The 23,075-nt window shown below is 44.0% G+C and overlaps 2 protein-coding genes across 2 annotated transcripts in view; one reads left to right on the top strand and one right to left on the bottom strand.

The window, feature by feature from the left end:
* Nucleotides 1–9,700, bottom strand: part of olfm2a (olfactomedin 2a) — a 49,584-nt gene extending 39,884 nt beyond the window's left edge. The window contains exon 1 of the mRNA XM_019875760.1: nucleotides 9,240–9,700. Within this exon, the coding sequence (XP_019731319.1) occupies nucleotides 9,240–9,302 (63 nt within the window). The 5' untranslated portion in view covers nucleotides 9,303–9,700. The remainder of the gene's footprint in view (nucleotides 1–9,239) is intronic.
* An 8,211-nt stretch (nucleotides 9,701–17,911) lies between these two features.
* The window catches only part of rdh8a (retinol dehydrogenase 8a), a 54,641-nt gene continuing 49,477 nt past the window's right edge, over nucleotides 17,912–23,075 (top strand). The window contains exons 1-2 of the mRNA XM_019875766.1: nucleotides 17,912–18,371; nucleotides 18,673–18,730. The gene's annotated coding sequence lies outside the window, so the exon portion shown is untranslated. The remainder of the gene's footprint in view (nucleotides 18,372–18,672; nucleotides 18,731–23,075) is intronic.

Below are 23,075 nucleotides of genomic sequence, written 5' to 3'. Positions count from 1 at the left end.
CTCTGGGCACAACAGCCATATTTATATTCCAATCTCCTAGTCAGAAACCCACATGGCTGGGCTCATAAAAGATTCATGGTGCGGGAAAGGCAAGGTCGCACACAAGTCTGGTCAGGAGCTGCCGAATGCTGCAACGGCCCCCAAAAAAGTACGCAGGCGTTAAAAAAAAAAAAGAAAGGAGGGGCTGCATTGATGGGATCAAACTGTGTTTTTCTGCGGGCGAGCTTTTACGGCGCTTCAAATGCTCATAGACCTTCGGAGGCAATTTGTTGCCTCTGCCATAATTGGTCCTGAGGGAACTCTAAAATTACAAACTGGAGAAGCTTTTATCGAGCTTGGACAACCATTTGGTTTGGCGGCCTCCTGTTCTTCTGGCGCCTGTAGATTTGTCCTTTAGAACAGCGGTCCCCAACCCCTGGGCCACGGACCGGTACCGCACAGAAAGAAGAAATAACTGACATTCCTTTCGTTTTCTTGATTTCGGAATCTGAAAGATGTTTTATTTTGAAAAATGACCGGATTCTCCATTACATCGGTCGACAGTATGTCACTTGACGCAGGTCGAGACGCGCTTCTCGGTCACGTGATAGGTTACGGCTAAAATGAAACGCGGGGTGCTAGCAAAATGAGCAAAAAACAAATGTCTTTGGAAAGTTTCAGCCAATCCCAGCTGTCTCCGGGCAGTAGATGGGGGACACCCTGAACAGGTTGCCAGCCAATCGCAGGCCACAGAGAGACGAACAACCATCCGCGCTCACACTCATAACTAGGGACAATTTTTAGTGTTCCATTAGCCTGCCATGCTTGTTCTGGGAATGTGGGAGTAAACCGGAGTACCCGGAGAAAACCCGCGCAGGCCGGGGAAGAACATGCAAACTCCACACAGGAAGGCCGGAGCCGGGATCGAACCCACGACCTCTGCACTGTGAGGCCAACACGCTAACCACTGGGTCACCGGGCCGCCCCACCTATACCCAACATCCTAAAATATTTAGCAAATAGCCATTAAAAAAAAACCAAACTGAAAAACACGGCTTCAGATTTCCTTTTACAAGGCCAAGACATAACGATATTGTGGAACGGACTGGCTCTGTTTGACAACTTTAGCACTTCTTGACATTAGCTACGAAGATTTACCGATGCTAGCCACGGTTGCTCATCTGCTCACCCCACGTGACACCCCCGCTTTTGCCGCCCCGGTAATCCCATGCAAGAGTCGCTCTGCTCTTTGACTCCGAGCCCATCGCCGAAATCCTTGTGAATTTGCGAGCAGAAGGCAGAGAGGGGACACAGCTTGTACGTACGTGTGTCTGTTTGCGACTGAGTCCGTTGCACGCGCCTGCGCCTGGGCGTCCTCGGTCGGGGTGTTTGTCCGAGGAATGTCACTCTGGCTTAGAGTCGCAGATGTGAACCTCTGGGAGAGTCGTGCGCCCTCCGGCACGCGGCGGCGCGGAGGGAAAGGGAGCAAGTGAGGAGGAGGGGACCTTTCGAATGTGATACGAGGATCCGATTTATCTCACCCGAGCTTACACTTGACAGCCGGGTGCACACGTAACATGAGAATATGACGAGAAAGCGCGTGTGGCTTATTTAGTCATCATGAAAGACCGCGACGGTGAGAGAAGGTCACATTTGTGTACAAGAGAAAGCATCGATAACCATGTTTGTTTATTCGCAGACCTTTGGAAGGACATCTTGTGAGCCGCATGAGCTCGCTGGTCACGTTGACACTGAGGGTCACGTTGGGGCAACAGGCCTCAAGGTTTTTCTACGAAATAAGACAACGCGACAGAGGTTTTGCCGATCCCCACCGCCGGGGACGCGGTGGACAGTCTGTGGCTCGGAATGACTAAACGGTCATTTACGGACACGGGAATTCACAAATGTCCTCAGTGATAGGAAAGGAAGGACAGGACCTCCGAAAGCAAACGTTCCATGTGGGTGGCGCTGGTTAGTAGGTCGGAGCTGTTGGATTTTAGATGAGGAAATGTATGTCATCAAATTGAGATTTATTTCTTTTTTATTATTATTATTTTCATCAATCTTGCGATTGTGATTTATTATGCAATGATTTATTCAAGGTCCTCTTCTTGTGCATTTTTTTTTAAACTAAAACACACACAAAAAAAGAATTGACATTACAAAAAAAACAATGTTAGATTTATTATGGATAAATGTATTCAAAATAAAATAAAGGCAAGTGAACTCAAAATGAAGATGAAAGATCCGTTCATTTTTCGACTTCACGAGAGAAGATTTGCAGTCTTTTAAGCGGCCACTGTGACGTCTTCACAAAATTCTACCAAACAAGTGTGGCAAGTCAATAAATCATAAATCAGATTGCAACAGTCATGCAAACACATCTCTGGCTTCATCACTTCACCTTTTCCCTTTTTATCGCAACACTTTTTTCCCCCCCCTTGCAAATTGCAGCCTATGTGACTTAAAAATTGCACTACATTGTCAGTGTCGATTTGAATTTAAATATTTGTGCAGCCGTGGTTGGGTGTCACGTCTACTGGTTTGATTAAAACAGAATGAAGTGGAAAGTAACCCACAAAATGTCAGTGGTGCCTCCACTTATCAGTGACCCGACCTACAAATTTTTCAAAATAAAAGCTAATGCACACCCAAATGAAACTCCACAGTGGAAATCCACCGTTGAGATTCAAACCCAAAACCTGTGTACATCTCACACACACACACAGCAGCACTTTACAACAATAATGTGAAATTGTGGCCCAGAACTGATGTCATGCCGCACCTTCAACAGAATCTCTTTTAATGAAAGACAAATGTCTTTTCAGTTGAATCTCGGGCATCGCCGCCGCCACGCACAGTCATCCGCTACCATTCAATCTCGGCGGCAACATAATGCGGTGCCATTATCTGCGTATGATTGCGAGGCGTCACGTTGGTGCATAAACGGTTAGCGGAGAGAGCCGGAGGGCGCAAGTGAAGGAGGTGGAGGTGCGCTAGCCCAGCTAACTCACTTCACACCCACACACTGTCACACACTCACACCCACTCGGCCATGTTCTCATCCGAGCAGCAAAACATTGTGTCCAGAAACAATCCAACAATACTACCAGTGCAGGTTCTTAAACTTTTAACATTTGGCAATTCTTTGCATACCAAATTTTGGAAGCCCACTGCATTAGACTTCAGCTTCTGCCAGCGTATTTCCACCCTTTCTCGTGCTGCACTTGTTCGGCACTGTGGAGGTGACTGAATTCAGCCTGTCTCCTTGTGACTTTCTCTCAACAAAACAGACAATCTAACCTGCCTGTTACCCATCTACTCAGTCAGTAAAAGCCTTTAAAAGCCTGAGTCTTGCTGGTAAATGTCCCGGATGCACTTTGACAAGGTTTGCCGCTTTTTGTTAGAGTGCAATGTAAAAAGACTTTGGGAGATTTTTAAGCGCATGTGCGTGTAGTTGCATTGTTGCTCCTCGGACTTCACTCGGTTAATCAGCAGATGAGAATTTTAGCCGAAAGTTCAGCACCGAGGCCTGCGGACTAATCACAGATGTCGGTGTTGGATGTGAGCCCACGCAGATGTTTGCCCTGCCTCGCCGTGATGGACGGTTCTGAGTTTGCGCTAGGGGTCCTCAGGTGCTGACGCAGTATTTTTCATGTCAGCGTCATTGCTTTCTAACTCTTGGATGGTCATTGTTCATTTATTGATTTTTTTTGCTTATGTTTGAGCGGGCATTCAAATGGGTGTGCCTAATTATCAATCCATTGATCGTGAAGCATTTGGTTACCGTATTTTCCGCACTATAAGGTGCACGTAAAAGCATTACATTTTATAATCCGATGCACCGTGTATATGGATCAATAATCTGATTTCCTGGGCGTAGTATTTTAAATGTTCTGTAAAGCGCTTTTTTCCAGCGGTAGTGAAAGTTCCATATAAATAAAATTGTATTGTATTGTATTGTATTCCCTTTAGCGTAGCCACATTTAAAGAAATCGAAAGATAACGAAACACTTGGTTGTCTAATTTCACTCTTGATAGGCGGGCAGTCACTCCAGACACCCAACTTGTATACGAGGCATTAGAAAGTCAATTTTCTATTATTTCCCCCAATCACCCGAACATTAGCCTTTTTGTTGTACCTACTTTGTGGTTTAACAGTTATAAAGCACTTCAGGTTTCGTTCCACCTATTGTGACACCCATGCCGACTGAGGAAAACAACTTAATCAGCCCTAAATGCTGAGGCACGTCAAACCTTTTGTTGATCATAACTCCTGGCCTGAGATAGCGACTGCTAAATTGTTGCCAAATCCAGCCAATTATGTACGCATGGGGCTTGTGACTCCTTTTTTGAGGGTGACAACCAATTAGCCTTTCAGCCCCGCTGCACTTTGGAGTTTGGATCGGCCAAAACGTGAACGTCTTCGCAATCCATCAAACTCGCCCTTGTTGTTTTTGGACTAAAAGAGGGAAGTTTCTGTCCCCTTCTCAAATGACACTGAGCAGAAAACTCCCACTCTTTGAGATATATTCCGCAACTTTAGCGGGGATTAGGAAATAAGCAGATCCCTAATTAAAAGAAAGAAATCCGCAACACTAGTTTACCTCCAAGTGGCATTGTCCCCATATACACGCGTCCCCACAACGCACTAAAGTGGCAACGGTACTACACTTTGGTCCGATAAAGTTCACCACAGTTGCCGTCATGGCGGAGGGAGCATCATGTCGCTCAAATGTTTGATTATATCATCTGTCAAACATCTCATTCACAATTTTATCTCTTGGACCAAAATAGCCTGTTATTTACATACACGTTGCACAGTTCTCACACACCCGGATTCAATATTAGGCGTTATAAACAAGCTTGCCATGGTAAATTTAACACGTGGCTTACTTTTAGAAGACTTGTAGATGGCTTGTGTGAGATGCCAAGGAATACACACGTATGCTAGCCCTAGCATAGTACACACACTGCATACATGCCCAAAAGGAGTTTTCCAGAGGGAATGCAGACAGTTCATTTTATTTTTATGATGGCTCTTCAGATTTCAGGTACCACCACTTTACAGTGTACGCTCACTCTGATGTCCTTGTATTTATTTTTCTGATCCAATTTGAACTGTTTCAGTTTTGAAATTTTACACCAGTCTGCAAAGGGAAGCGAGAGTACAGAATCTGGCTCTAATTGAGCCAATTTCATGCAAATGGTCATTAATATGCACTCCATTTTAAATAAAAGGCTACTTCATGACAGACATCTTAAGTACTCGCAGGTTTACTCAGCCCGTTTTACTCCAAACCAGATTTCTCAGCTGCACTCGCCAGGCATCCACGGCAATCACAACCTGCCGCTTTTGACCTTCCCTACGCCCCTGCATTGTCACCTGACCATCCCGTTTTGACCCCAGCAGTCTAAAACTGGGTTGCCGTGCCCTGCTGGGAACATACATAATGTAAACACATTCTCTGCATAGCATCTGTGCCAAGCAGGTGTCTGTCAATATCAGCGAGGGCCTGAGGGCTTTATGGGTACTTAACAAACACATGCGGCAAATGAACAATTGCATCTGTCTTATTAATACACTCCAAATATTTCATTTGGAATGTCACCAGAAAATATGGAGTGATGCGGGCACCATTATATTGGGAGTGGGGAAGCGTCGTTCGCCTCCATGGCTCCGCATGCACGGGAAGGTATCAATTCTTTATTATTTCAGTGCAGTCGGCCCCGAGACGAGTTGACGATGGATTTCCATTCAGCCGTTTGAATAATTAATGCGGCCATTTATAACAAATTGTCCCTGAAGGCCATTTATAGTATGAACTGTCTCAAGAGGGGGGAGGGTTTTGTATAACAGTGAGTCATTAGCGCTTACTTTGTTTGTCTTCTTTATTTTCAACTAACATTTGAAAAGTATGCATTATTAACCCTCTCAGGGACAGCGGTTACGAGAGTGGACGGCTATTCACGTGTGGTTTTCGCTTATATTAATTCATCTTAATGTCACAGTTGTTCCTCCGCCACTGCAATGGACCTTTATGCGTGTTGCCATCCACTGCCATTATTTATTTTTTCATGCTTAAAGACTAATAAAAGCACTCCTGATGTAGGTTATTAGTATTTGTGCATGAAGGGGGTTAATTAAAAAAAAAAAAATGTAAAAAAAAAAAATTCCTTGTCTCATGCAATACTATACTTTTTTTTTTTTTTTTTACATCGATTTTACATCAGATTCAAAGAATTATTTACTTTCGATGACCTTCTGGTTTAATCTAATCACGTACAATGAGCTATATACCCTTCTGGTTTCGAAAAGGTCATGTGTAGCCTATATGTAACGTGCATGAGATGTGAAGCGCGGATAGTAGCATGTAAGGCCCGTGTAATTTCGAAATGTCACGGCATTGTAGCGGTAGCGCCATACAAGCAGTTGCGCAGCAGATAACCTTGCAATGGATCAAACCATATTTAAAGCCAATATAGACTTAATCACGGATTGTTAAGTGAAACGAATCTCGCCGCGGTCATGCTTGCAAAGATTAACGGGATTAATTTGCCTTGTGTGGAGTCTTAAGAGATGAATGTCCTCGGGGCCAATAGCAGAAAAAGCCTTTTTCACAAGTTTATTCCTAACATGTCCAAGGCTATAAATCTATTAATCTTTTTTTAATTTTTTTTGGCTGTGTTTTTTGTTTTTTTCGCGATATCATGGGATTTTGCATGACATATTTTACATCCTGTTACTGAGAAGCAAAGCGCATAAAAGACAGTGAATGTCCAAATTTGGAGATCATTTCGCACTTTATAAAACCTAAAATGCAGTCTGCACCACAAAAGCACGTCTCGAAGCGGCAACACGAGGTAACGTATCGACGTGGGCTCATTTTATGTAGTCTAGCCTTGCTAGTTAGAACGCGTTAGAGTGGCCCCACAAGTGGTCAAGGAAAGACATAGCTGCTTGAATAAACAGTAAGAAAATAAACAAGAACCAGACCCCTTGCTTCACTGAGCCCCATGTCACTCAACAGGTTAGGCCCCGCCTTTTAAAGCCACACACATTCATCCCAGACAGTCACAGATCCTACACCGCTGTAGATCATGAGGCCAAGTGGGCAAAACTAATACCTGCACCTCACATGCGTAGAGTATAACAAAGTAAATATATGGTCTCGACTTTGTGGATTTCAGATTTCTGGATTGCTCGGTATCTTTTGGCTCTCAATTTAAATCCTACTAAATTCAGTTTAAAACAAGCAGGTTCAGTCGACGTGCATAGAAGAGATGTGACTTGCTGCTTGTCCATGGCTTGTCACTGCAGCTCCGAAGCCACCGGCCCGCCCATCGCCGGCTGTGCCTGTCGTGTTACGAGCCAACTGAAAATTCGCACGGTGACCAGCTGAACCCTATTTTGCCAGTTCGCATGCTCCTCTCTTGACTCCAGAGCTTTTCCCGGTCAAATAATTTACAGCGCCACCGTTTCGGTTTACAACTGTCACATCGCCACCCGTCACCTTCGACAACACTGGGCTGTGGGTTCCCGCCGCCGCATGCACTTGTCTTCTGCCGTGCAACCAATCCACCTTGGCTCAGCAGCCACAACATTAGGTACACCTAACATTCACCACAAATCTTTGGTAACGCTGATGATAATGCTCACTTTTAATGATGACAGAGATTCGGTTGTAGTGTCCTGGCTTTAAAATATTAAAAGCAGCTTATAGTGTGCAACGACAACCAAAATAATAAGCGTATTGTTACAACAATTCAACTCTATATGGTTACTGGCCAAAACATTAGGAACACCTCATGGCCATTTTATTGCTTTCTCTGAGGGGCATTCTACATTTATTAGGGAAAAAAAAAGCACATATCTAGTCCTCACTAGGGTTGTGGATTTTTTTTGTGTGTTTGTTTTGTTTTTTTTGCAGTTGTTGTGAGGATTTCTTCATGCATGGCGAGGTAGCTCAAATTCTCTAATTGGCCCACAGGCCGCATATTGACTACCCATGAGCTAACAAATGCACTTTCAACTAAAACATGATCTGTTTTGTTTTTTTTTTTTAAAAAAAAAGAAGACTTCTCATTTGGAATTTCAAAACTAGTTTCAATTTGTTGTACGTATTTAATAATGTGATGAGACGATTAAACATTTATTTGAGGGAAGCTGTAACTACAAAGTGGCCCCTGTCAAAATAAATGAGTTTGTCACCCCTGCTTCTAAATTGTACCCAGATGTGCTTGTGTGATTCAATGATGATAAATCACGAAAAACACACACGGCCAAGCCATACCTGAATAATTCCTTTCCTTTTGATCCTTTTGATGTGTGTATGAGTGTGTGTGTGTGTGTGTGTGTGTGTGTGTGTGTGTGTGTGTGTGTGTGTGTGTGTGTGTTAGTTGGCCTTCTGCCAAAAATATGCCTCTAAAGTTCAAACCATCATTACATGTGAAATCTAATGAGACTTCAGCTTAGTGAGCATCTAAAGGGTTTTAGCTGACTTAGTTTGTATTTTATTTGTTTTTTGTGATGCCACCAAACCACATATGATACTCATCATAAAATTTGAACTGTACAAAATGTAAGTTAATTGTACCAAGAAGAAATTTAAAGTAAAATGCACTTGTGACACAACACTGGTGTCGACATGTGCCCAGTGATTTTTTTTTTTTTTTTTTTTTTTAAATGGCAACCAGTCCAGGGTGAACCCTGACTGTCGTCCACTGATTGGTCAATGGATGACATGGTGTACCTAATGACGTGACCCTAGTGTATGAATTCAACTTGTTAACTCCCTTGCGGTTGAAAAAGCCTTAAATAATTCAATTCAATCCAAAATGAGCACAATCTGTGGCGACAGTATTCACTGCACATTCACTTCAGTCACTGAAATATTGAAGCCCACCCTCCCAAAATAATATAGAAATATATTGCTAGAACCTATCGCGGTTGTCTTGGGGCAATAGGCGGGATACACCCTTAATTGGTTGCCAGCCAATCGCAGGACAGACATAGACAACCATTCGCGCTCACAGTCACACCGAGGTACCAATTTAGAGTGTTCCATTAACCTGCCATGCCAACTGGTTAGCACCTCCGTCTCACAGTGCAGAGGTATATATATATATATATATATATACACACACACACACATAATTTTTTTTTTTTTTACTTTCAAGCATTCACCATAATGACAAATCACCATGCAAAAAGGCCAGCCATGTGAAGTTTAAAAGAAGTATCATCTCGGTTTCCCTACCTGGCAGGATGTGATCGCTGACATGACGAGCAGGAACATGGCACTGAGGAGATGCATCCTCATCCCAAATGTTTGCTTTCCGCAGTTTTCTCTCCTCCTCCTCCACTTCTTCTATTGCCGCCACTGATCTCTTTCTCGACCGTGCTCCAGCAGCCTCATCACCCGGGAAGGGGAGGGGAGGGAGGGGACAAACACACGCGGCTCTGCCCCGGCTAAAGTGGCTCGTGCAGGCGGCGTTGCCTGTGCAGAGCTGCCGCTGAATTTGAGACGGGCTGGAAGGGTGCGGGAAAAGGGTCTGACGGTTGGAGAGTGTGTGAAAGGTGTGAGAGTTGGGTGAGAGTGTCAAGGTGCCCAGACGACACCCTCTCTCTGTCTCTCTCTCGCTCCCTCCTCGGTCCTTCTTCGAGCTTGCACTGGGTGATGAGAGGCGCAGAGGTTGGAAGGTGACTTGCTGCTGCACTTGCAACGCGCAGACGATTGGGGCAGCAAACACGCAACGCACCATGGAGAAAGCTCTCTCTCTTTTCTCGTGCGTGTGCGTGTGTGTGTGTGTGTGTGTGTGTGTGTGTGTGTGTGTGTTCATTTTTGTGCATGAGGTGAGCGGTTATGCATGATCAAAAAATTTTAAAAAAGGGGGAGCTATCGGTGGAAGTCTGCAATTATAAAGCAGGTGCCTACAGGACATTTCATTAGGAACCCCTGCACCTTGTATCCAACATATCGTGCAGTCTTGACAAAAATAATTCACACCGGGAAGAGAAATACGCAGCAGTGTTCGGTAATCCAATTCATAATGAATACTAAACTGTGATATATTTGTGAGTGATGTGTTTCATATTCATGAATGTTGTGGTTGTAGGTTGCATTGAATTACACTGGGAGCTATTCCTGACTTTGCTTAGTTTGTTTTTGTCGATAAATTACAAAACATTTTTTTACAATTTTTAAAAAAATCAGAGATGCAAGTAAACTTTTCTAGATGATATTTATGTTCTGATTCCGAGTCTTAACTATCTTTTTTTCCTTCTCGCACATCGGGTTTTGTGGATAATATGTAATACATATTCATGTAGTGTCTTCCTCTTCCTCTCCTTTCGGCACGTCCCTATTCAGGGGTCGCCACAGCGAGTCAGTAATTTCCATCCGCCCCTGTAAACCGTCCTACCAACTCGCATGGCCGTCTTGGCAAAAGTTTTACGCCGGATGCCATTCCTGACGCAACCCTCCCCATTTCTCCGGGCTTGGGACCGGCACTGGGGAACAGTGCACCCCCAGGGGAGGGCACCGCCCCCCAGCGGCTGGGATACATATTCATGTAGTGTATTTGGCGATATTTCATAATTAAGGGTTCGGGACAGCAACAAGGAGATTTTTTTTTTCTGAAACATCATCGCTATGAATTACAATGCGTGGTAAAATCGGTATTGTGTGAATATAAAAAATATAAAATCTCAAATGGTTTATAGGAATGCAAGTTGCACCTTTCAGAGTAAATATATTTTTTAAATGGTACTTTTATCATGAGAAGAAACCGGCCGGCATGGCTCAGTGATAGAGCGGTTGTCTCCCTCCTCAAAGGTTGGGTGTTCAATTCCCTGCCAAAGTGTCCTTGAGCAAAATGCTGAATGCTCAGTTGGTCGATGAGGTGACAGTGCGAAGAAAAAGCGCTCCAAGTAAAAGTCCATTTGAGTTACCGTTTACCAAACCCACTTCATCCACGTATTTCTTCTTTTTATTCCGACCTCCTGCCGCTCCTTGAAAAGAAGCGAAGCTGTCGGGAGGCGCCGCGTCATCTCGTGCCATTTTTAGGGGCACTGTTATTACATTTTCCCGCCTGTCTTCTCTTCTCACATCATCAGCTGCGAGTGTGACAATAATAAAGGCTGTGGAGGCTTGCATACAAGCCCCGTTGAGTCATGAGAGCCACCGTACTCGCACACTCTCCCACCCCCGGTTACAGTGGCTGCATGTCGAGGTGAGCGCGAAACAAGAAAACATGACCCATTTTGTTGTCATCTTTTTTTTTTTTTAATGTCCTCCAGTTGGCCCAAAGGCGGCGAGACAAAAGGAGGACGTGAACCTTCGAGACGGACGGTCGTTACTGGCCCCTGGTCCCCTGTCGCTTCGCATGTGTGTCTGCAGATATCAGTTTATTTTATTTTTTTCCAGTTGAACCCTTCCTCTTGAAGTCTCCACTGCAAGGCCTTGCTTGTTTGATTGCATGTCAATGTTTGATGGGTAAATGCGTGCGCGTATGCACGACGACAATTTGGGAGGCAATTCAGCATGTACGGACTGCCTGTCAAAACATGTCAAGCAGTAAAACACAAGTAGAATCGGGATATTTGTACTCGCTATCAATACAAATCGTCAGGCATACCGTACATGATGGTGGGGGATTTTTTTTTAAATACTTTTATAAGCACGATGCATATAATATGAAGACAAGGAGCTTGTGCTCCGTCCTTTGCTCGGTAAACTGCCTCCCTTTGCGGTTCGTCGTTTCCGATGTGCCAGCAAATGCGGGAGTGTCGCCGGTCAACACGTCATTTCAATTTTCGCCTCCAAAGGGGGCGTGGCCTAGTGAGTGACACCGGTGGCATGGCGAGTTAGTCTCTGCTGCGCCTCTGACTTTTGACATCCCGTAGGCGCTTGTGAGTGTTCTCCCTTTTTGTATTTGTGTGTTTGAAAAATTCCAATTTTGGCTTGAAAAAAACAAGCATTACTTGTGACCCCCAAAACTTGTCAGTCAAGTATCAGATTTGACATATTAACGTAAACGTTTTAGTCTAAAAAAAAAAAAAGATCACGTATTCAGCACCATATTGAATTCATTGTCCTCACACGTCTTCATTGAGATTTGTCAAACAATGAAGAGCAAACGATGGCGGCTGATCAGTGGGGCTCAAGAGGTTGCGAGTGTTCAGTTGTCATGGCGATGCTCATTCGAGAGCCTCATGGTAAAGTCGGTTGACACCGAAGTTGGTGTTGTACAACCCTTCCCGCGGCCTCCTGCAATTTTCCGCGCCGGGGAGCCGCAATTGTTTGAGGTTGCCGTGTTTGGTGATACAATCGCAAGTCCGCTGCTATTCTGGTGAGCAGTTTTTGGTCGAGAATGAAGCCGAAGCAGTTATTCTATTTTCGCCTCTCCCTGAACACGCAGTATTCTGCGCCCCAAGTTATATCGTAGAGCCTTTGTTTGCATTTTAATTGGATGAAAACATAATTCATAATGCCGCAAAGGGAGCAAGACGAGGAATTTAAAGTCCGCGTCGCCCGAGGCGGGAGAGACTAGCTGAAATGTATTGTTTACATTTTCTTTCCGCTCCATTGAAAATTGCACCGACTTCATGTTTTTTTCATGCATCTGCTGCTATGATTTTTTTTTTTTTTTTTTTGGCGGGGGCAGAAAGTTTTGAAGCATTAGATAGTTTAAGAATGTCAACAGTAGGTATCTCGTGGTTCTCTGACGTTCTCGTGTTTATCCGTGCACATTCGTATCGCATCTCCATTTTTATCTGTTCCCAAAGATAAGGACTAGCCGGATAAAAATAATATTTTTACATCATTAGGAGATAGCGATGACAGCAGCTTCTCCGCGGAGCCCACTCTGCAAACATTCAACCCCATTATGAAGTTAAAGACTGCCACTGATGCCTTTAATTACAGAATAAATCCTTTTAAAAGTACGGCGATTCATAAAACACTCCAGAGATTATTTGTCCTTTTAGTTTGTAGCCCTCCTGCGGATGATTAAATGCTCTCGTTTGCCTCTGCGCTGACCAATATCTCCCAAACAGCACTCGCGAGTAAGCACAGACCTGGCCGGAAGGCAGTGCCGACTCAGCACTTGTCAGGCGTTAGTGTGAGTGGACGAAAAGGCTCTTTTATTTTCCAGGTTCTGCTTTTGCATTATTCTCGTGAAGTCAAAGCGGCACGACAGGACACAAATTGGACTCTGTGTGCAAAATAAAGTTTCTTGTCCCCACTCTACTGCTCACACGGCTTTAGCAAACCTAGTTTCATGGATGCTTAGTCTTTGTCAAAGCCAGAAGCCTAATATTACGCTACGAGTGTCCAAAGCAGCTGTAGTCTAAGGATCGATAACTGGGGCTGTTTTTATCTTTCCTTATTTGGAACTTTAGATAGAGGAAATCAGAAACCTTCGTAATATTGATTTATACTCTCTCCAAAAATGTTAGCCAAAAGTCAATTGAATCCCTCAAAAATCGACAGGCTCGCGTTTCGGTCAACTTAAGTAATGTACAGTAGTTGTATAATCCATAAAAGGATGCTACACTGTTAACAAAATGCGAACGAACTTAGCCTGCTAAGCTAAGGTGGCTAGTTTTTCTGATTCACTTGTGAGGCCCTACGACAAAAAGGCTCTTTTATTTTCCAGGTTCTGCTTTTGCATTATTCTCATGAAGTCAAAGCGACACGACAGGACACGAATTGGACTCTGTGTGCTAAATAAAGTTTCTTGTCAGCATTCTACTGGTCACACAGCTTTAGCAAACTTAGTTTCATGGATGTCAAAGCCAGAAGCCTAATATTACACTGTGAGTGTCCAAAGCAGCTGTAGTCTAAGGATCGATAACTGGTGCTTTTTTTATCTTTCCTTAATTGGAACTTTAGATCGAAATCAGAAACCTTAGTAACATTAACTCTCCAAATATACACTCTACAAAAATATTAGTAGTTGTATACTGTAATCCAGAAAAGGATGCTACACTGTTAACGAAAATGCTAATGAACTTAGCGTGCTAAGCTAAGGTGGCTAGCTTTTCTGATTCGACACCCATGCACTGTACCTACTACTACTTCCAGTTTACTCTATGTATTGATTGATGTTGAAATTCAGCCATGTTATAAAATTCCGCACAAAATGTCCGCGATGTGAACCACCATTTATATCCGGAATATCATATCCATGTTTTATTTTCTTGACTTTTAAAGGGCACCATCAAAAGTTAACGCACATCCTTTTATCACACTCATACAGTAATTGTATGTGCATCCGCATGGAACTCTCGCATACACTATTCACGATACGTACAGTATGTATATGTACCATCACCCAACCAGATCTGTGAAGACACACGCTGGAAGACCTTCATTAGCTAGCAGGGAAAACATCTCTTTCAAGAGCTGCAGTGCAATTATTCCGTGGAGTCAAGCATGTCTTTGCGTGACGACGCAAATTACTACCCCCCCCCCCCAACTCCAAGCCTCCACCCCCCTAGATTTTGAGTTCCTGATATAGAGATATAGGACTTGTAGCACCACTCCACAAGACACACTAACTGTTATTTACACTACTTGGTGTGCGCCGGCTTTTTCTTATAGATGGACTGCACATGTGCCTCTCAGTTTGTGAACAGATGGAATTACTTGGCAGGGTATAAGATTGACAGTGGCACAGTTCTGTCCCTTATTTCAGTGACACTTATTCGACCACATGAAAAACAATGATTCTTTGTGTGTTTTTCCCCCCATCAATCATTTCAATGCCATCCCAGAGTGGACATTAGACAGATCACAAAAGAATGTGGATAAAATCACACAAAAATGAACATGTAAAGGTTTGGCATTGCCTGTATATGCCCCAAATTGTCATAAAATGTCTACTTTTGTCAAAATGGAGCTCCCCAACTCCCTTCACCATTGTTCCTCGACACTAATGTGCCTCAAGCTGGCGGCGCAGCACTACTTTTGTCAAAGCGTAACTCTTCAATTCACCTCCATTGTTCGTTTGTATCGAGATGTTTCAAAAGGCTCACAATCCAAAGCGACAAACGGAGCCAACTATTTGCATGTAAACAATCAAAAGTCACTTTTCTATAGCATATGGCCTTTAACCCTTTCAAGGACAGCGGTTACTATAGTGGACATCTTATCATGTTATCTGGTTACAGGGTGCGTGAAAGGGTTAAGGGCAAGCAGAAGAGCAAAAGCTGGGCTCAAGGTAAGACCAGGTCAGAATTCCCCGCATGAAAACAACTTCAATATGTCTAGTCCCTCTGTTCAAGTCCCCCTTATTAGATCTGAAGACCTGTCCTGTCTGCTAATATCCTTTTGTGCCTCCTGAGACAACAGTGACTCACTGAATGTCTGATTTGCTTGGACTGCCCCCCCCCCCTTCTCTTGCTGGCAGGACGGTTGGACTGGCAGGAAAGGTTGAAGTGAAGACGTTCAAACTGGCTTCCACTATGCATTCCAATTGCCGCGTTGCTTTTCTTCGTTGGGGTCGCAAGTGAGCTGGAGCTTTCTAGATACTTTTTGTTTTGTTTTGTTTGATCACGCGTGGTGTCAGCGATTTCAACTCTGTGTCGTTTTATTTTTCTTTTGGCTTTTGATGGCGTGCCGGCAGTGGAACATTTTGAGGGAGCAACGTGATCTATGCGGCGTATGGCGTGTTAACAATGAAGCTCCACTGTTTAACTGTATCGACCTCCAAACGCTTTCATTTGCTTCTTAGTTTCCATTGTAAGTGGTTTTGCTTTATTTTTGTTGTATTGCACTATCAAGGACTGTGCGATTCAATGGAATGCACCATACACAACAAAATATTGCAAGAATACGGCAGCATGAAAGGTAGAGTTGGCGTCTTTCAGAAGAGGTGAAGTTTCATGATTTATCAAAATATGAGCCTCCCATTGGCGTTCAGGAGCAGTGGGCAAGCGGTTCATGGTCACAGACTTCTTATTTGTTTTTAGGCCTGATCCCCGCAGTCGGGTCCTAGCCAATACGTGGTGATTTGAGGGCCAAAAGTGTGACAGATGGCCAGTTATCTGGACAGAGGTAGCGGCAATGGAGCGACACGGACGGAGCAGAGTGTGGAGATTTATCCACATGTCACTTCAGGCCACACACACATACTAAATTCCCCACAAACCGCCCTCTCTGATTATGAAATATATCAATTGATTTTGTGATGGATTTCATCCCTGCATGTTATTGATTAGCTGCGTGATAGTGAGTGGAAGAGTTTTAGTTTATGATGACAGCAGATTACATTTTGAGAGGGGTGTGTGGGGCGGAGGGGGGGGGGGGGATGAAAGCAATTTTACAGTGGATGATTGAGCATACACTTTCTTGGATGCTAATTCACCTCCCACCTTTTTGTATTTTCAAACAGAGTTAGTTAAAATGATCTGACCCAGGGCCAAATTGGTCACCAGCACAACTGTAGACAATGTTGAACCCTTTCATGCACCCTGTAACCTGATAACATGATAAACTGTCCCACTGCAGTGACAGCGTCAAGCATCGATTGATGGTCAGACCCGCGGCATGCCCAAACAACTCGCCCCTTTTGCTACCAGCTCCTCTGTTACCATGGAGACATGTTGTTGTCATGCATGACCAGCACACCTGTATATGCCAATGGATGGCTTGAGGCACGAGAATAGAATAAGAACAGAAATGTCGTGGAGTATTGGCATGCTGTTTGCTCTCGGCTTGTGAGGACGTATTGATGCGGTACAGTGAATGAGAGTGGGAGAGACTATTAATTGCGGATCCGATATGAAAGTAGAGATGGCAGGGAGTGGGTTCGTACCACTCGCACCAAGCCGTCTGAAGTACCTTACATGCGGCCCATGTATGTGCTCAGAATATATAATCAGCTTCTCTCGTGTGTCTCTCAGGCTTCTGGGGTAACTGTGATGGAAGCGGCTGGCGGTTGAGTGTAATTAAAAAGGCGGTTCCCAGGCTACGAAGGAGAAGCAGTAAAAGCGAGCGAGTGAGCCGAATCTATGCTATGCACAGCACATGACTGTATTTTTATTTATTTAAAGAGAGAATTCTGATTACTTTTAGGTCTCCCAGCTACAGAGGCTAAATCAATGTACCAGTTGGGTTATTGAGTCCCCCGCGTAAGAGCGAATCTTGCACAGGATGGATGGATGGGTTAATTTGTTGGGGTTTTCACCCTCCTCCCCCGTCCCCGTTTTTCTGTGTATTGAATGCTTATCAGTATTGTGGGGAGAATTTTTAGAGTGTAATTATTATTATTCTTGAAATGCCTTCCAGTGGACATCAATTATACACACATTTTGGCTATTCGTGAGTTGGCCTGGTCCCAATGCCCCACGAATAGGGATCGATTGTGCTGTATATAAACAAGTTGTTTATATTGGATATATTGTTTCATCATCTGATCGGATCGGTGATCGACAGAGTCTGAATCCTGATTGCGTAAAGCTTCCTTTTTAATCGGGGGCGGCGGTTTGGGAAACGCACAATCGACCGACATCTCCTTACTATTGACGTCACGCCGCACTCGATATGTATCTGAAACTTTATTTCAAGGTTGTCTCAGTGAGGTTGAGCTAGACAAAAAACAAAAAAAGGCCCGTAAATCTTCGAGAATGTCACAGCGCTACTAGAGGCTTCGTCTTTTTCTGTTCATTTCCGAGACGTCGGCGTCAGCTCCGCGGGGGCGTCGTCTTCGCAGGTGATCTCGCGAGAGCGTGGTCTTCGCAGGTGCTAGCCACGCCGTGCTAACAACGCTATCCGGCGGGGGAGAAGGCAACTTGACCTACGGGTGCCGAATAGGAGCAAGAAGCCACATTTGAACAGGTGCGCGGGTTCGTTTGTTTTGTGTGCTGGCTGGCGTTAATGAGCAGCTGTCGGCCATTCACTCAATCACTATTCATGAGTCGCGACGCTCAACCTCCCCCGTCTCAAAGCGCTCACCTCGAACCTCTTCTCTGTCATTAAAATACCGATGCCTTAACGACACGCGGGTAACACCTCTCCCACGAATACGTTTGTTAACCTAGCCGTGACATATTCTACATGCGTCGGTGTTAACACAGGCTTAAATAAAGAAAGTACCCGCCGCCCGAATAGAATTCCGATTGAAGCCGCGACAGTGGATGGCGGTTTGATCGGCAAACAAAAGCATTCAATCAGCACTTTGCCACTCTTTCTTCGACGGGCGCAGCACACGCGCCCCGTTTGGGAGTCGGCAAGAAGTGATTGTCTGATGCGTCTTTGAAGACTGAGGAGGAAAGACGACAGTTTTACTAAAGGCCCCCCGTTTCATAGCGTCGCCGGAGGAAATGGAAATGTCAGACTTCTCAGTCAGCGGCCCACCGTCGAGCTGGATACGAGGAGACGAATGTGAGGTTTTTTCCCCCATGCGATTTTTAACTCATGATAAGAATAATACTTTTTTTCTTTTAAATAATGCGGTATTAATGGTGGAAAGTGAGGTTCCCCAGGCTGCCAAAAAATCCTTAGTTTTAACTATTTATTGGGGGTTTGTGCTTGAATGTGAGGTCTTTTTTTTATCTCCGAGCCTCTGGCGGTGCACGACAATTGCACCTTGTTGTGATTTTGTCTTCATTTTTACTCTGTCAGCGATTTGTAACTGTTTCATTTTTCCTCTCTTAACGTATTTGCTGTTGTTTTGAAATTACAGGAAATCAGAAGAGTCCACCACAGGGATGTCAGAAAACTATTTGCAGACACAATTTCAGGTAAGACGTGGTTTTTTTTTTCCTCTTAGGGAATTTAACGGACTGTGGTTTTGGAAAGTGCCCAAATATTGAGAGCCCCATCAGGGATCATTCACACCAACAAGTGAAAGTATTTGGCAAGTCAATCCCAAGTGGTATTAAAACATTACTTCTCATTCCCGATATATTTCTGATGCATCACGAGATTTACAGGTACTTTATCGGTGTGTGTGCTTCTATGGATCCATCTGAACAGATCCACCATGATAATGAGCTCCTTTTGATGAATGTGTTTTACATCCTTGTCCCCTTAGGAGCCTACTTTCTAAGTGGGCTTTTATTGGTGCAATCGTGGCCGTGGTTGCTTGATAACTGGCCACTATCGGTTTCACTGGCCATTGCGAGTGCAAAGACAGAAAAACAAGACACCATCTTTGTTCAAAAAATATTTTCCTTATTTATCACGCGTTTATCTCTGCTTTGCTGGCTTTATGAGCAATTCACTGTCACAGGAACTGAACCGAGATGGTGGGGGGGGCATCGATCCTGAGTTGGAGCGGCCATTGAGAAGGACAGAAAAGCGAGGGAGAGGAAATTAGAGGAGGAGGAGGAAAGAAGGGGCGTGCATGAAGGGTGTTTGATCAAGTGCGGGAGGAGTGCTAACGTTCTTCATTAGCTCTTCCCGCTCAGGATTTATCAACAGCTGTGCATGTCTAAATTGGCCCTAACTCATTCACATAAGCTTCTTCCCTCGCTTGCTCTTCCAATATTCTCTCTAATATCTCCCACACTTATACGAGTTTGAGACAGCCGATCCAGCTCGGAAGCAAGGCCCCCTTTTTCCTTTTAATGAGGAAGCGCTTGCGATAAAGTGCGGTTTCATGCTCCTGTCACACAGAGCTTTGCTGTCTGTCCCCTTCGCTGGTCTAAATGATTCCTTTTCCCGGATAATCGACCTGTGGCTGAGTACGCTCGGGACCTCGCACACACACGTCAGCCGCGTGGAAAATAAAAGTTTGCTCGTCAGTAGCGGCGAAAAATTGGATTCAAGTAAGAGTCTCTTTCGAAAGCAGTCATCTAAGTAGTTACATAAAAATAAGAGGAGAGAAAAAAAATACTTGAACGGATTAACTGGTGATAAACTTCTTGTTTTCAAACTCAGCGCATGAGCTTCAAATGGACAAAAATATAAAATAGGAATGTGCAAATTGGGGTTATAATAATGGTTTTGGATTCTTCATCATAGTTAATTTTGCTTTCCCGTTTGTTCTGATTTCAGTTGGTTGTAATTCTTTTTTAGAGCAGAGTTGTTTTTGTTCGTTTTTATTTTTCCAAAAATGCTTGGCTTTTGTGTCGTTTTTATTGGCATTATTTCTCTGCTGGGGTTTAGGATGGAGGCTGAGAAAGAAATAGATTTTCATCATTTCATTCTTTGTAAAGCTGTTCTCCCCCCAGTAAAAGCATGATGCACAGCATGAGCATGTTCGATATGAAAAACAAAACAAGTGACCACAGGGCAATGGCGAAATTGTGCAAATAAATGAGACTTCACTGGCCCCTCCCCTCACCCACAAACACACACACACGATACCAACGTTTTTCTGGGGGGGACAGGGGGGTGATTGCAGGAACAATTTATTCCTACAATGGTTGAAATCCTAATTGATGCCTTGAAAGGGTTTTATTTTTTTGTCCTTAAAAACTTGGCCGACGCCATTTTCAGTAGCATGTTCCCTTTGCCCTGATGTGCCGTTTTTAATCTGCCATCTTTCACGTTCACATTGCTCACGACGCGGTAACGAAAGAAAGCGAGGCAGGAGCTGAATCATGATCATGCACATCTGAAAGAGGCTATCGACGGTTTGAAGCGCTCAATGCAACGTGCCTTCGATGCGAGACGGAGAGCGAACAGAGGCTGCAGAGACAACAGAGCAGCTAAATTATGTTGTCTGCCTGAAAGCAGCAGCTCCACAACGCCAAATATAGACTGCTCCAGTTTTTCGGCAGCGGACAGCAATTCGCAATTGATTTTGGTGTTCAAATATGTGTGTGTGTGGCGGGGTGGGGGGGTCAAGAAAAGGCACAGTCAGATCAATACATATTAGGGACATTGACACAATGGTCATCTTTTTGTCTCTAAAGGTCACTACGGTGGACTTGAAATGAAACAAACAAAAGTGTATTTTAACTGCAGACTTTCAGCTTTAATTTGAGGACATTTTCATCCAAATCAGGTGAAGGGTGGAGGAATGACATTTTTTTTGAAGTACCTCCTACTTTTTAACCAAAAGTAATGGGACAGTTGGCTGCTCAGCTGTTCCATGGCGCGCTGGGCGAGAGCGCCTGCTGATCGAAGTGGCACCTTTGTATTTATTGGCGACGCAAATGCTGACTGAAACAGTAGGTTGAATTTTTGAAGTGTTTCAGGCGCTATGATCTGCTCATATCGAACCAGATATTTTCGAACTCACTGGACTGTGCGTCACAGTCCAGATGTACATCGAACCCGCTGCCGTGAAGAGCGAAAAACCATGATTAACCCTTTCAGGGACAGCTTGTCACATTATCAGGTTACAGGGTGCATGCAGGGTTAAATGACGCCCTCCCGAAAATGTTTTGCAATTGCCAACGGATGCCACAATATGCTAGCAAAAGAACCCAACTTTTTTTTTTCTGCTGGGCAAGGCTATGTGTTGACTAAATGAAGCTCCTAACCTCAGTTCAACCTAGTCGCTTGACACCAGGATGCTTTAAGATTACGCCGAAGTACACGTTTTATATCTTGTAGAGTAATATGGACTTTGCTTTTGCCAAGCTTGGTCTGGTTAAAGTAGTTCAAAGGGAACAGAAGGGAGCACAGGATAACGTGTTTTTTTTTTCTTTTTTCTAGTTTTTGGAAGTGTGTGCCAAAGGGGTTGAGTGCCTTGATTTAGTGTGTGTATGTGTGAGAGTGCGTGTATGAAGGGAAAAGCCTCTATAAAGTGAGCGTGTGCTGTGTCTGCAGATAAAACAGTGAGGATGTAGGGGCGGGGGTTGGGGGGCAATTACTGCATGTGTAGTAGACCAGCGAAAGATGAATGGTTGGAATTCAGAGGGGAAAATGTGATTAAAATCGTATATTTACTGATTTTAAAAATGTGTCATGAGATCTACCGACCAAGTCAGAGCAGCGTGCTTTGTCATTTATGACCTTTCTCTTCATCTCCCTTCAACTCAGCCTCCTCCTGTGCGTCTCTCCGGAGGACTGAAACGGGCTAATTGAAATAAATGTAGTTGCGACGCACAAGACTGCAGACGTCCTCTGGTTGGTCGTCATTGTCGAGCGAAACTGTCTGGCAGGTCAGCGGGCGATCACTCAAATGCAGCCTTTTCCCCTCCGCCTTTATTCACGGCATTTATTTATTTGTTTTTTTTTCCGGTTTGTCTGACAAATACATTTATGTTCGGTTCGGGATAACATTGCAAAGTCTGAAGAATAATTGTACAGTATGGAAAATCACCCTAAAAAAAAAAAATACAGAGGAGGTGTAACACAGAGTAGGACCATAGGACACGTATATTTCCAATCAGCCAGGCTGGATGCACAGTTTGACATCCCAAAAAACATGATATAGCACCATTTGTTCATTTGAAGACATTAACATGTATTGCTCACCTGATGTAACACTGAACTGAGATGCATACAGTGAAAAAAAACCCCGCTGTGCTCAATTTTCTGTATATTCGACAGAAAAAAACAAAACGCATCTGGATCCGGATGGGTTTATATCATGCAACCAATGAACGAAATAAAATTGAGGAAATTCAACAAAAACAATTTTTTCAGTGTAGGCACACTTAATTTAGGCCCGACCGATATGGATTTTTTCCAGGTTGCTGCCGATTCCGACAACTTTGTTTTTGGTCTCGTAATGCTTACAACTATAAAAGCATGAAAAACAGGCAGGTAATTTGACAATTTAATACTAACTTAACCTTCAGTACTTTTTTGGGGGGGGTGGGGGACGTTTGAATGTGATTATCTTTGTTGTATGTTGTAATGGGATTAAAAAAAAAAATCGGCAAAAATACTGTGGCTAATATCACCCGATTAAATCGGCCAACCCATTGATCAGTCGGGCCCTGCTTTTAGTGTCGCCTCAGCTCAGTTTTCATAATTATCAAATAGTACAAGACAACTTCAATGCAAGAGTGGAGTTTCCCTTTCAAGCTGCAAACCACACACTGAACTGAGATGTCCCCAGCGACCTCCGTCGGTCCTGTGAAATTGGCACAATCAGCCAGAAGATGTGCAACCCCTTCTCCTTCAGCAGTCGTCCCCGGCCTGCCTCAGAGGGTGATTCTTTCTGCTGAAGGCGCAACAACC

This window comes from Hippocampus comes, unplaced genomic scaffold, assembly GCF_001891065.2.
Source record: "Hippocampus comes isolate QL1 unplaced genomic scaffold, H_comes_QL1_v1.1 scaffold93, whole genome shotgun sequence".
In the NCBI taxonomy this organism is placed as follows: domain Eukaryota; kingdom Metazoa; phylum Chordata; class Actinopteri; order Syngnathiformes; family Syngnathidae; genus Hippocampus; species Hippocampus comes.
This window is presented reverse-complemented; position numbering and strand designations above follow the sequence as displayed.